The sequence below is a fragment of the Octodon degus genome, unplaced genomic scaffold (genome assembly GCF_000260255.1).
Source record: "Octodon degus isolate 3935 unplaced genomic scaffold, OctDeg1.0 scaffold00087, whole genome shotgun sequence".
Classification (NCBI taxonomy): domain Eukaryota; kingdom Metazoa; phylum Chordata; class Mammalia; order Rodentia; family Octodontidae; genus Octodon; species Octodon degus.
This window is the reverse complement of record NW_004524663.1, coordinates 3,252,623-3,264,999: the sequence shown is the minus strand read 5'-3', so window position 1 is coordinate 3,264,999 and position 12,377 is coordinate 3,252,623. Positions and strand designations below refer to the sequence as shown.

The window sequence follows — 12,377 nt, the reverse complement described above, 5'->3', positions numbered from 1 at the left end:
AAGTTAAAGCCCATCTAATTTCCTTTTGAAGTCATCTCTGTAAGCTAACTTTGGTAACAGGAATTGGTGAGGGTTACAGGAATTTTATCTTAGCAAAGAGCAAGAAGCAGGCGCTAGTTACTAAACAACTTAGAACAGTGGTGAGTATACATTTACAACAGAAAGCACAAGATTTACATTTATAATCTAAAACGTGAGTTGACTCATTACAGAAAGAAGGATGACGATATAATAATGTGGCACATGTAAGCATAATTGATCCTAATATTCAGTGAATTTGTTTCCTTAGAGGGCTGAGGGAGGCCCTGTGGTCACCCCATCTTATTAATGAGCCCTCATCCCACAGAGCACAGGAAATAAATTTTTGAATTTGACCTTTTTGATCGGACTTTCACTTACGGTTTAGTTGGACTCTAATAAGGCTTCAGACCTATGTGTTCTATTAGGAAGAGTCTAAGAAAGATAATATTTTGTACTAGACCTAAAGTATTATCCCAAAATCAGAAAGAATTTACTAGATTTACATATTTTTATCTTTTTCCTTCCCCTCCTCCCCCCAGTGCTAGAGGTTAATTCCAGGACCTTGCACATACTAACCAAGTTCTCTACCACTTACCTACACACAAAGCCCTGAACTTAAGTATTTTTAAATGATTTATATCAAAGATTAAAAGAGTATCTAAATTTGACGTAGAAACTTGACACAGAAACAAAAATTGTTCTACTCTAAAATGTGCTTTTTCCCTAATCCCACCCATTAATATTCCAGTGACATTAACAGTGATTGAATAACCTCTCAATCATTATTTTTAGACAGCTCCTCTTTTCTGTTACCAGATACGTGCACTGATCTCTGTGGGCTTAACCCTTGACTCTCATAGTTTTATCTTGCATTTCACAAATAGATTATGCCCTTATGTTTCATGACAGGTGCCATAATTTTTCTTTATCTTGGCTAGTTCCTAGCTTGTTGTGTCTGCTTGCCCAGCTGGATCCTCAGTTTTCTTTGTCCATCTCCTTAGTAGGCTGAGATAAGAATTATTTCAACCCATGAACCATCTTATATTTACCATCTTAGAGCCATCACAGTCACAGGTGTTAAAAACCAGGCTTTTTACTGTGGCTTCTCCCAAGTAAACTCTAAGTAATCCCCCACTTTCAAAAGACAGTGAAGTCACCCCACTTAAGTTATAACAACTCCTTTCCCAAGCCTTTCCAACCACAATCTCCCTCGCCATCACCATGTTGGCCTACAGTCTAGACTATAGAGTTAAGCCCTCTTATGGTCTAGAAATCCTTGGGTATCTAATAGGCATTCCTGTCCATGTTTAGAAATCTTGTCTTTACTGCCCAATCCCAAACTGACAGCTCTCTGGGCTTGAGTCTATCCCACATGCAGGCTGGGAGTACCCTGCCATGCAGGGATAATCCTCTCAAAGAACCACAAGGTTGGCCATTCACCAACAACATGCTGCCCAGACCGCTTATTAGTTGCAAACTCAGATCCAATTCAGAAGTCTAGGTTATACTCGAAGTTGCCAGTTTTCTGTGTCTCACATGCCCTCCAAGATCTTCACAGCCCACACAGTGGCCCAGCCTCTTGTGTCATCATTCTTTCCCAAAAGGGCTTTGAGCTGTACCCCCTGAAATAAAACTACACTGCAAGTTTAGCACCCTTCAGAGTACCCTGCCCCCAGTGTCTCTCTTCTAGCACTGCAGGAGCAGATGAGCCTTTTAGATCTGAGGACCGATGCTGAGTCTGTCTCCATGAACTCTGTGGAGCAGAGGAAACGATGAGAAACACTCCTGATCATTCTTCTGAAGCTGCAGCACACTCTAGCTAATTAGATTATCTTCAAAGCCTCTCATTTACAAGAAGTTCAGATGCCAGAAAGCAAATAATTAACTAAAATTTACATGGTGATGCTTTGTGGTGATTTGCTTCAAATGGCTTTATAACTTCCTTTTTCTTTTTCTCTCCCCCTCCCCATGATCATCAACTGAAGCTCAAGGGCTTCCATCTCTCTCTGATTCCTTCCTATTCCTTTGAATGTGTTATTAGCACTCCCTAGCAGCTCCATCTGTGATCACTACTCAACCTGCACTTCTGAATCAAGCTTGAAGCAAAGGCTTCCTCTCTGCCAGATCCCCAGACAGCTTCCTGTGTGGGATTACCACCAGGCCCTCTGGCCCCATCCTCGGCACTCAGATACTGTCCCAGGGTAAAAACAGCATGCTAAGTGGAACAGAGTTAGTCTTTGAGTCACACTTTTGAGATTTCCTTTTTATCAGACCACAGACAAATCCACTCCTAGGAGTAGGTATTCAGCAAAAGAATAAAATCACATCATCAGGAATTTTTTTGTGTGTATGGCTCAGTGCATCCATCACTCTGGAGAAAAGTGATCCTTTCTATCGTTTTGTTTTGCTTTGTTTTTTAATAGACTTTATTTTTTAGTGAACTCATAAGATTGCAGCAAAACTGAGCAGTAGGTGCATAGATCGCTCATTTGCCCTTCCCCATACACATGTCACTGTTCATATTGGGGGTCTACTCTAGGTGTTGTGCATTCTAGTTTAGACAAATGTATGAGGACGTGTGTCTCTGTTACAGTGTTATATAGAATATCCCTAGCTGCCCGTGGTAACCTCAGATTTTTTTTTTACATCTTCCATAGTTTTGCCTTTCCCAGAATGCCATATCGTGGATCCTTAGAGTATCTAACCTGCTCATGTTGACTTTCTTCACTTAGTAGTACGCATTTAAGTTTTATTTTTCTTGGCTTGAAAGCTGATTTCTCTTTAGCACTGAGGGATGTTCCATTTTCTTGATGCACCCGTGCATGCATAGATTCACCTATTGGCTGCACTGACGTTATGGTAGTTACACATGAAACTGATGAGCAGGGCATGGGAGTGAAGTGGGGAGGCTAAAGCAAGAGAATTGCCAAGTTCAATATCAGCCTGCAACTTGGCCAGGCTCTGTCTTAAATTTTTAAAAAATGCCTGGGGGTGTACTTAGCATTGTCTAGCAAGTGCACGGCCCTAGGTTCAATCTCCAGTGCCCCCCCCCAAAAAAAATAATTAATTAATTAATTAAACTGCCACGAACATTCAAATTTTAGCACGACCTCCTCCCTTTCCCACCTAATAAATAAGATTCCCTTGCGGCCACCCACGGTTGCTGCTTTTAGATTTCTTTCTGATGAATAGTTTTGCTGGCTGGCCATTGCTTTGTGCTTGGGGCTTGGGATGACCCCAGCAGTTCCTGAACTAGAGGGGCCTCTGTTGGTTTCCACTAGATTTTTATCCATTTTTTCACTATCAGGTAGCAAAAGGTTCACTAATGCCAGAGACTGTCATTATGAGGTGGCTTCAAAGCTCCCTTTGAAATCTGAAAGACCCCCCATTGGTAGACACCACGTTCATTTTTCACAGATTTTGTCTTCAGGGCCTACAGTGCACCCTAGTGCTGACAGAAGCAAGCAGAGCAGGGCATGCGCATGTCCATGGAGAGATGGAGAGTTCTATTAATTTCTTTTCTTCATCTCTGGCTCTCTGAGTGTGTTCCTAGGGCATAAGACCTGAGACACCATCAGGTTCCAGTGATAGAGGGAAATTTTCTCCCCATTCCTTTTCTGTAAGGTGTAGTTAGTTATTTTTTGTTTGTTTGTTTGTTTTTTGTTTTTCAGAAACTATTTTTGTTTCATTTCAAACTCAGACAAAATTTGTAAGACTGATATACAGAAATCCCATGTTTCAGCCAGATATACAAATTGTTAACATTTTGCCATTTTTTTTAAGGAACAGTTAATGCTTACATTGTTTTGATAAACTTTACATGCCTGTATCTTTTAGTCTAAACAACTACTTCAAAGACAATAATATGCAATACAATGACCATTGTTAATTTCCCAAAAAAAAAGTGAAGGCTGCAAACTTTGTGCCTTTTTACCCCTAAATATTTCACTGTGTATTTTCTAAAACACACTCTCCAATATAACCATAAGATAATTACAAAGCTCAGAAAATTTGGTGCTATCAACTAACCTAAAGTCATACACCAATTTTTCCAGTTACTCCAACAATACTCTTTTATCTCTGTGTCCCTCAGGGAAAGCTTGAATCTTGGATCCTTCATAGTATTAGGCTGCCATGCTTCTCCCTACCCCTTGGATCTGGATCAATTCTTCAACCCACTGAAATGTTTTCTTTCTTTGAAAAATGATGAATGGAGATCATAGGGAGTCTTTGTCCCTAAACAGCTCCCTGCGTCACCCCCTCCTAAAATTCAAAAATTTCTCTAAAAATGATTCCTCACTTACACAAAACAGTACTGATTCTTCCTGCCCCTAGCACAATGGTCTAACCCATCTGCCAGCCTACAGACCATAATCATGCTCAGCTACACTGACTATGCCCAAACTGTCACCATCATGTCCACTCTGGACCCAGAAGGCAATTGAAACAGGGAGGCTTACAACTCATTTATCAATAAGACTAAAGTTATTCTCAAAAGTGCACCAATCTCTTACATTTCATTCCATCCAGGTGATGTTTATAGGCTGAGGTAAATCATGCTAGCATTCAAACAAGCCAAAGTAAAAGCAGCCCCAGAATAGATCTTAGATGTGCTGTGGGTTTTGAACTGTATGGTTTATGCGGAGGACTGATTTTCTCCGAGCGAATCAGCCTTTAAACTACTCCTTCTGCTACAGAGATTGATCAACAAAGGAACATAGCTTCTGGAAAATATACTATTTCCAAAATGTATGTCTAAGAGAGAGATTGAGACTCGTAACAATCCTTTCTTTTTCTCTTATTTCCTTTTAAATTTTCTATGAGTGGACTCTGAATTATGAAGACTTGTGAATGAATGATTGCAGTCTCTACATCCTGAAAGGAAATTTCTTTTGGAGTCTGGTATTAACTTATTTTTATGGAGATCCTCTCCCCTCCCTTTAGAGAGAAAAAGAACAATTTTCTTGGGGTGGCAGCACTGATTTGCTGCTAACCTGTCAGCTTGCCATTCCAAGAACAATCCTTTGCTGTCATTTCCTTCCTCCACCTCCCCTGGCACAAGGGTAACTATGCATGTAATCAGTTAATGTTGCACTGTTAGTCTTTTGGGATCCTTGGGTTTGACTCTAACTTTGGTTTTCTTTTGCTCAGATCTCCCTTTTAATGCCGTGAAAGCAAGCTGCAATTTTGAGGAAGACTTCTGCAACTTCTACCAAGATAAAGAAGGTGCAGGTTGGACCCGTGTGAAAGTAAAACCAAACATATATCGGACAGGAGACCACACGACAGGCTTTGGTAGGCAAAAGTGTGTCCCTGCAGGACATCTGGGGGTGGTGTCCGTGCATCCGTAGACCACTGGCCATTCTTACGAGGACTTCACCAAAGGAAAAGGCAGCTGCAAGAAGCAGAGGTCGTCAGTAACCCTGTTCGACCTTGTTTAAAAACTCTAGTTCAAACTGGTATGCTAAAAAAGTATTTGCCAGGTAATTAACCTCTGGGAATGACTTTACTCTTCACTTTAGATGAAATACTTCTGAAAAACCATTACTTCCCACTTAAATGAAATCTCTAGAACAGAAAAATCCATGGAGATAGGAGGCAGATTTGTTGCTGCTAATGGAGGATGACTGTCTAATGGATACAGCATTTCCTTCTGAAATTATAAAAATGTCCTGGAACTGAATAGTAGTGATGGCTGTTGAGCACTACAAATGTAGTAAATAACACGGAAGTGTACACTTCAAAACAGTTAAATTGGTACTTCTTATATGTCTTTGGCTACAATAAAAAGTATAATATGGGGAGAAAAAACACTATTGAAAAATATTGAGTGGCACAATGCGGTGTCTCTAGGAGCTCTTAGAATCCAAAGTTCGAGCCATGTGTACATACAGGTGACTATTACTTTAATGACATCCTCTGTGGGTCTCATCACAGGGGTCTCATGGGGGGGAGACTGGTGGGAAGAGCTGTCTCAGAGGGCTTAGGGTTTTATTTATTTCTTGATCAAGTTTTTATATTCTGAGCACTGAAGTGAATTTACCTGGAAATGGAGAAAGATTACATTCCAAGACTTCTGACTTGCGAAGGCCCTGAGAAAGGCCTTGGAAGGAATCCTTGTCACCTTAGTCCCTGTAATTTTATGGTCTTTTCTTAAAGATGGCTGAAGTTGAAAAACTATAGGCCCTACCAAACTACTCTAACCTGGCCAATCCGGAGGAAACAATAGTCAGATACAAATCCCACCTTCACAAGTTGACAGTCACTCCCATGGGCAAGAGAAACATCAGAGAAACGTATACACAACCCAGAATATGGAGTGTGCCAAAAAAATACAGTGAATTCTTAATTTAAAAATCTGTTATAGTCAAAGACAGGTGGCCATTAACTTTCCTCAGACTACTCCCCTTGACTTCAAGCACACTTGTCCTTCATTCTAACCACTTTCTTTTTTTAAATTATTTTTTAAAGATTTATTTATTTGGTACAGGGTTTTGCTACCCAGCCAGGATTGTAGTGATCCTCCTTGCCTAGCCTCCCCAGTGCTAGGATTACAAGCACGTGCCAACACACTGGGTCTCATTGGCTCGCACAGTGTGCACGGGGTTCCAAGGCCAGCAAAATATGCAGTACCAAAGATCGAACCCAGGTCCTTTTGTTTGCTAGGCAGGCACTTAGACCACTAAGCCATCTCCCCAGTCACTCTAACCACCTTCTGAAGCAGCTGTTGGAAGTCTTCTTTTACAAGGGTCTTCAGTGTCATTGTCATGGCTGCCTGTCGGGCGCCCTCCGGTCCAGCAGGAAAGCACTCAACACGATTTGTGCGGCGGAAAGGCTTTAAATGCGCCCCGAGAGAGCACAGTTCCTCTCTCCGTCCCTCTTCCTGTCTCTGACCCTCCGCGTCGCGGAGCGTTTCTTTTATATCCTCACACTGTCCAATCGAGGGTTGATACATGTTACAGCGCCATTGGTTACAATCTCAGGGAAGGTATCTTACATCATTATAGGCGGGTGTATAGCGACTGCGGAAGCAGGAAATGAGCGCCATCTTGGCACACTCGGTGGGAGGGGTAATCTAGCGCAGGCTTCAAGGGCTGCAGCAGGCCTCACCCAATGGTCCCTAGGAGTTTTGGTTCTGAAGCCGCGATTCGCGGCATGGGCTCTCTACAGCTGCCTAGATGCCTGAATAGATCAAAGCAATTATAGCAACTTCTGTCAAAGTAGTGTGTCCTCATCCACTTTATTCACTGGATTCCTGGCTTATCCTCAAAGTAGAAAGAACCATGAAAGATAAACATTTTAGAACGTGGCAAAATGTGATAAGTATGTTGAAAGTGAGTGTTTTTAGAGTGTCTCATGACCATGTATCTTTTACCATATCAAAATTGTTTTAGAAAAAAGTAGCATTGGGCCGGGAAGATGGCTCAGTAGAATAAGTGCTTCCCTGGCAAGCACAAGGGCCTAAGTTCAATCCCCAGTTCCACCAAAAAAAAGAAAAAAGTAGCATTCATTTTTTTTTTTTATTATACCCTAAGTTGTAGCAAATGCTGTCATGAAGGAAAACTTTCCCCTACTATTTCAGTTTCTGTGATTGAAACCAAACATTGGACTAACATAAAATGGATTGATGGGAGAAAACACATTTTATTTAATATTTTTACTTGCACATAAAAGCCTTCTTTAAAAAATGAAGACCTATAGAAATATAGAGGCATGAGAGCTTATACAACATCTTCAACAAAGAATGACAAAGTCATGGAGTAGGCACAGGAGAGGAAAAGGGTTCAAGCTTCAAGGAGTAGTAAACGATGGAGAAGTAACCCAGGAATACATGGAGGAAATGAATGAACGTTAAGGGTTGCCTTACTAGGTTGGTTTGCACATACCTGCCTTGGCATCGCTTCCTACTCACTAGCAATGCAAACATTCTCACCTTCCCAGAACAGAGAGAGCTCCTGGAGTATGACAAGTTTGACGACCTACTTTTAGGTAGGAAGTGAAAGTCCAGAGAGTCCTTCCTGCCTCTGTTTTATTCTCAAATCTCATCAGCACAAAGTAATCAACAGGCCAAAGCAGCATATTTTGGGGTGACACGTTTTGGTTTGGTTGATTTTTTATGTATTTGGTACAGGGTCTCACTACACAGCTCAGACTTGTAGTGATCCCCCTGCTTTTAGCCTCCCCAAAGCTGGGATTGCAGGCATGCAACACACACGCAGTCTCGGTGGCCAACTCAACATGCCTGGGGGCAGGGCCAGAGCAGCATGTGGTGCCAGGGATCTAACATTGGTCCCTGTGCTTACCTAAGCCGGCGCTGAGTCCACTGAGCTATCTCACCGGCCCTGGGGTGACATCTTTTGATCCCCTTAGTGCCATGAAAGAAACAGAGTGAACTCTTGTGGACAGAGAGGGAAGAACCAGATTTACACTGGGGACTCAGGGAAGGTTTCTCTGAGGGCAGCTGCATTTAGCTGGTAGAGTGTGAGCAATCAAGGCGGAGGATGAGCGACAGGAGATTGCCCAGGTATATTGTGCTTGGGGAGAAAAAAAAAAAGTCAGACTGAGCTTGCTTCCTGAAGCTTCAGTTTTCATTTTCAAAATTATAATTTTCCTTGTCTCCTTTTTACCTATCTTTATTTCTTTTAACTCAACCAGAATCTGGGAAGATTTAAAATAGTAGGAAATCGAAGGATTTCAGGAGGCTTTTATTTGCAATAGAGTCTCATAGATGTGTTCCATGACTGAAGCCACAGAAATTACATTATGTCCTCTCTTTTAAAGTCACTGCTGGCAAATTCCACTACTTTAACTAAATTGCCCATTTGATAACTGGTGTTACTGGGTTTTGGTTGCTCAAGTGTCCTAGAGGTGGTTTATAGGTTCTTTCCGTCCTGATCAAAGAACTGGCCTAAACAAGTACAAACGTTAGCCAGGTTTTACATTTATTAGAGAAGGCCAAGAAACATGCACTGCATAGTGAGTTTGGGTCAAGAAAAAGTAGGAAAAGGAGTATATTCTCCAGCATGAAAGTGGACTACAGTGGAAGAGCGCAGTAGCAGAGAGCTCACGGCAGCTGTCTTTGCATCTCCCACCCTTGAGATCTAGGTCACCCTGTCAAAAACTGCTGCCAGTTCTCAAGAGAATTCCACAGGTGGGACTTTGGGAACTGTTTCGTGCTGTGTCCTAGAACTTTGTAACTACTGGTCACGCCTACTTCCCCAACCAGCCTGCCATGCCCTAATCTCCCGCCTCGCTAGGATAACTCATGTTGCGTTGCTGTTGCACTAACCGTTTTGTTTTGTTTGCAGGCTATTACTTGCTGGCCAACACAAAGCTTACGTCTCAGCCTGGCTACATTGGGAGGCTCTATGGTCCTTCCCTTCCAGGAAATTTGCAGTATTGCCTACGTTTTTATTATGCCATCTATGGATTTTTGAAAATGAGTGACACCCTAGCAGTCTATATATTTGAAGAAAACCATGTGGTTCAAGAGAAGATCTGGTCTGTGCCAGAGTCTCCTAGGGGTGTGTGGATGCAAGCTGAAATCACCTTTAAGAAGCCCATGCCTATCAAGGTACAGTAGACTCCATGTATTTTTCATCCCTTTTCACTTGTTGGACTGTGTTAGTAAAGCTCTGTTTAGCTACTGTCAGCAGAGATGGGTTATTTTCCTGCTGTTCAAGTTGATAGATCTGAGGTAGGATAGAAGAATAAAAAGTAGTCAAAAAGGAGACAAGGAAAATCATAATTTTAAAAATACAAGTTGGGGCTGGTGAGATAGCTCAGCAGACTAAAGCGCCTGCTTAGGCAAGCTTAGGGAAGTACAGGGACCACGGTTCAATCCCCAGCACCACATACTGCTCCAGCCCCGCCCCCAGGGTCAACTGAGTCAGCTGGAATATGGGTACAGTGGCCTATGCCTGTATTCCCAGTGCTAGGGAGGCTGAAATCAGGAGGATCACTATGAGTCCGAGCTGTATAGTGAGACCCTGAAACACCCAAATACATTAAAAGAAATAATAAGAACAATAATAAATAAAAATACAAATTGCAGCTTCAGGACATAAGCCCAGGTTATTTAGTTCCTTATTTTTCTCTTCCTAGAATACAGTAAGCCTGGACATTTCCCTTTCATCTGCAATTGGGTTCAATTCCTTTTTCACTCGCAAATGGTTCTCTTTCACCTATGAAGAGATTACCTTTTCATCTGTAAATTAGGCCACCACCTAAAACATAAAAGTGATCCCAACTGTGGGAGGACCAGCCTTCCCCACCCACCAACCCAAGATCCCTGGTTTCTGCCACAGAGCCCCTTTCTCATGTAAATTAGGCTGCCAACCAGAACACATGGATTATTTTGACATGGGTGGGCCATTCTCCCTCACCCACCAGACCAAGAGCAAGACTGTATATTATCAAATTCCGCAGATCCCACCAATGAAACGTAATTGCTCCCAATTCCAACCTGTAATGTATCTCATTTCTCTGGCCCCCCTCACTCCACTCTTGAGTGCACCTTAATCTCTGCCTAATAAAACCTTCCCATGCCTGTAACTGACACATCCTGAAAATTCTTTGTCAGTGATAGGAGTCAGGAAAACTGCAAATTTATTCTATGAAAAGGCAGGTTAAATTTCAGGTTGAGGAACCGATCAGACCCATACTGATGATGTCCTTTTCTTTTCTTTTTTTTTTTTTTATGTATTTAGTACAAGGTCTCACTATGTAGCTCAAACTCATATTGATCCTCCTGTCCTCCTGTTTTCAGCCTCCCCAGTGCTGGGATTACAGTCATGTACCACCACACCCGGACTCGGGGGCCAGCTCAGTGTGCCCAGGTGTGGGCCACTGCAGCATATGGTGCTGGGGTTCGAACCCTGGTCCCTGTGCTTGCGTAAGCAGGCACTTAGTCCGCTGAGCATTCTCACTGGCCCTAATGTCCTTTTCCATAGACTACCCAAGCCATGTGCAAGTCAATTTTTTAGTTGTTTACTATTTTCTGTATCTCTGAATCATGACTACTTGGGGGATTTAATTATTCTCTCTTAAGATTCTATGACAATGATCCTAGATGGCAGTATATGAAAATTTTCTTTCTCTTGCACCCTCTCCTCCTTATACAAGCATACACATATGCACACAAGCACGCGCACACAAGTGCGTGCACACACATGCACACACACATACCGGTGAAAATGCTAGGATTGAAAAGGATGAAATCTCTAAGCTTGGTTTCACAGTAAGCCTTCAAGGTAAACAACCAAGGCCCCTAGTTGAGCAAAGGATGATCACTATAGAGTGATCACTAAAATATGGTGCCAACCCTGGTCCAACTTAGTTAAGGGAACTATCCACAGCTGATAGCATAGCAACAAGAATACAAAAACATCTTTGTTGCAAGATGAATGCAAAAGAAAGCAGCAATCTCTCAGACTTACTAACTCATAAAATTAAGAAAGCTTTGCACATACACAGACATAATTCTGTCAACTACAACCTAGATATTAAATTAGTCTTCTTGGTGACAGAAAGGGACCCAGAGAAAAATAAGAAAAATCCTTTCTGCAAAACAGGTCACTCATGCAATGGTAGCTCAATGTTACTGAATGACAGAAGAATCATTGATCACAGTATTGTCTAGGAATTACCCAAACTTCAAGATCCTCAGAAAAAGCTCTAAAGTTGGGAGAGCTGGAGAATATTTTTCACAAAAATTCACAATTTGGACTTCTCTTAGTTACAGCCAACTATCTGGACAGAATCATAAATGTGTCCATTTAGAACTTCCTGCTCAAGAAATTTTGTACATTGGTACCATTATAATGTTGCCTTGTTACTTACAACCCATTGAGATATCTATGAGGACATGATTAAGCTTTTACGAGAATTCGTCAGAACTCTGAAAAACTCTCCAAAGTTCTCTGTCGAAAGCAGAATGTTGTGGCAGGCTTCCTGACTTACTAATTTCTAAAAGAGTTGAATCCATTTATAATATCAAAGTAGAACCATACAAGTCTTATTAAAATCTCATAGTCACCACTTGTTACTTGATGCTACCGAAATAAGTAGTGTTGCTGCAGGTATCCTCTGATTAAGCCCGTCACGCTGTGATCACCCCACTAAACTAAAATAAACTGCTTGACTACCTGGGCAGAACAAGTCAGCAAATTGGTATTTCTGGTTCCAACTTCCTACTCATAACCTAGGCTTGTGCTCTTTAAGTTCATTTCCTAGACAATTTAACATAAGTTCTCAAAGAATCTTTCTTTCTATAAATGCTATCTGACTTTTGCAGCATCGTTGAAGTTTCTTTGTGATCCATTATTCCAGGTCTCTCTGCATCTCCTAGGAGTTCA

The 12,377-nt window shown here is 41.7% G+C and overlaps 1 protein-coding gene across 2 annotated transcripts in view; it reads left to right on the top strand.

Moving 5' to 3' along the window:
* The window catches only part of Mamdc2 (MAM domain containing 2), a 195,338-nt gene that overhangs the window by 104,591 nt on the left and 78,370 nt on the right, over nucleotides 1-12,377 (top strand). For both annotated transcript variants that reach the window (XM_004637164.2, XM_023721949.1), the window contains exons 8-9: nucleotides 5,173-5,316; nucleotides 9,330-9,595. In XM_004637164.2, the coding sequence (XP_004637221.1) occupies nucleotides 5,173-5,316; nucleotides 9,330-9,595 (410 nt within the window). The remainder of the gene's footprint in view (nucleotides 1-5,172; nucleotides 5,317-9,329; nucleotides 9,596-12,377) is intronic.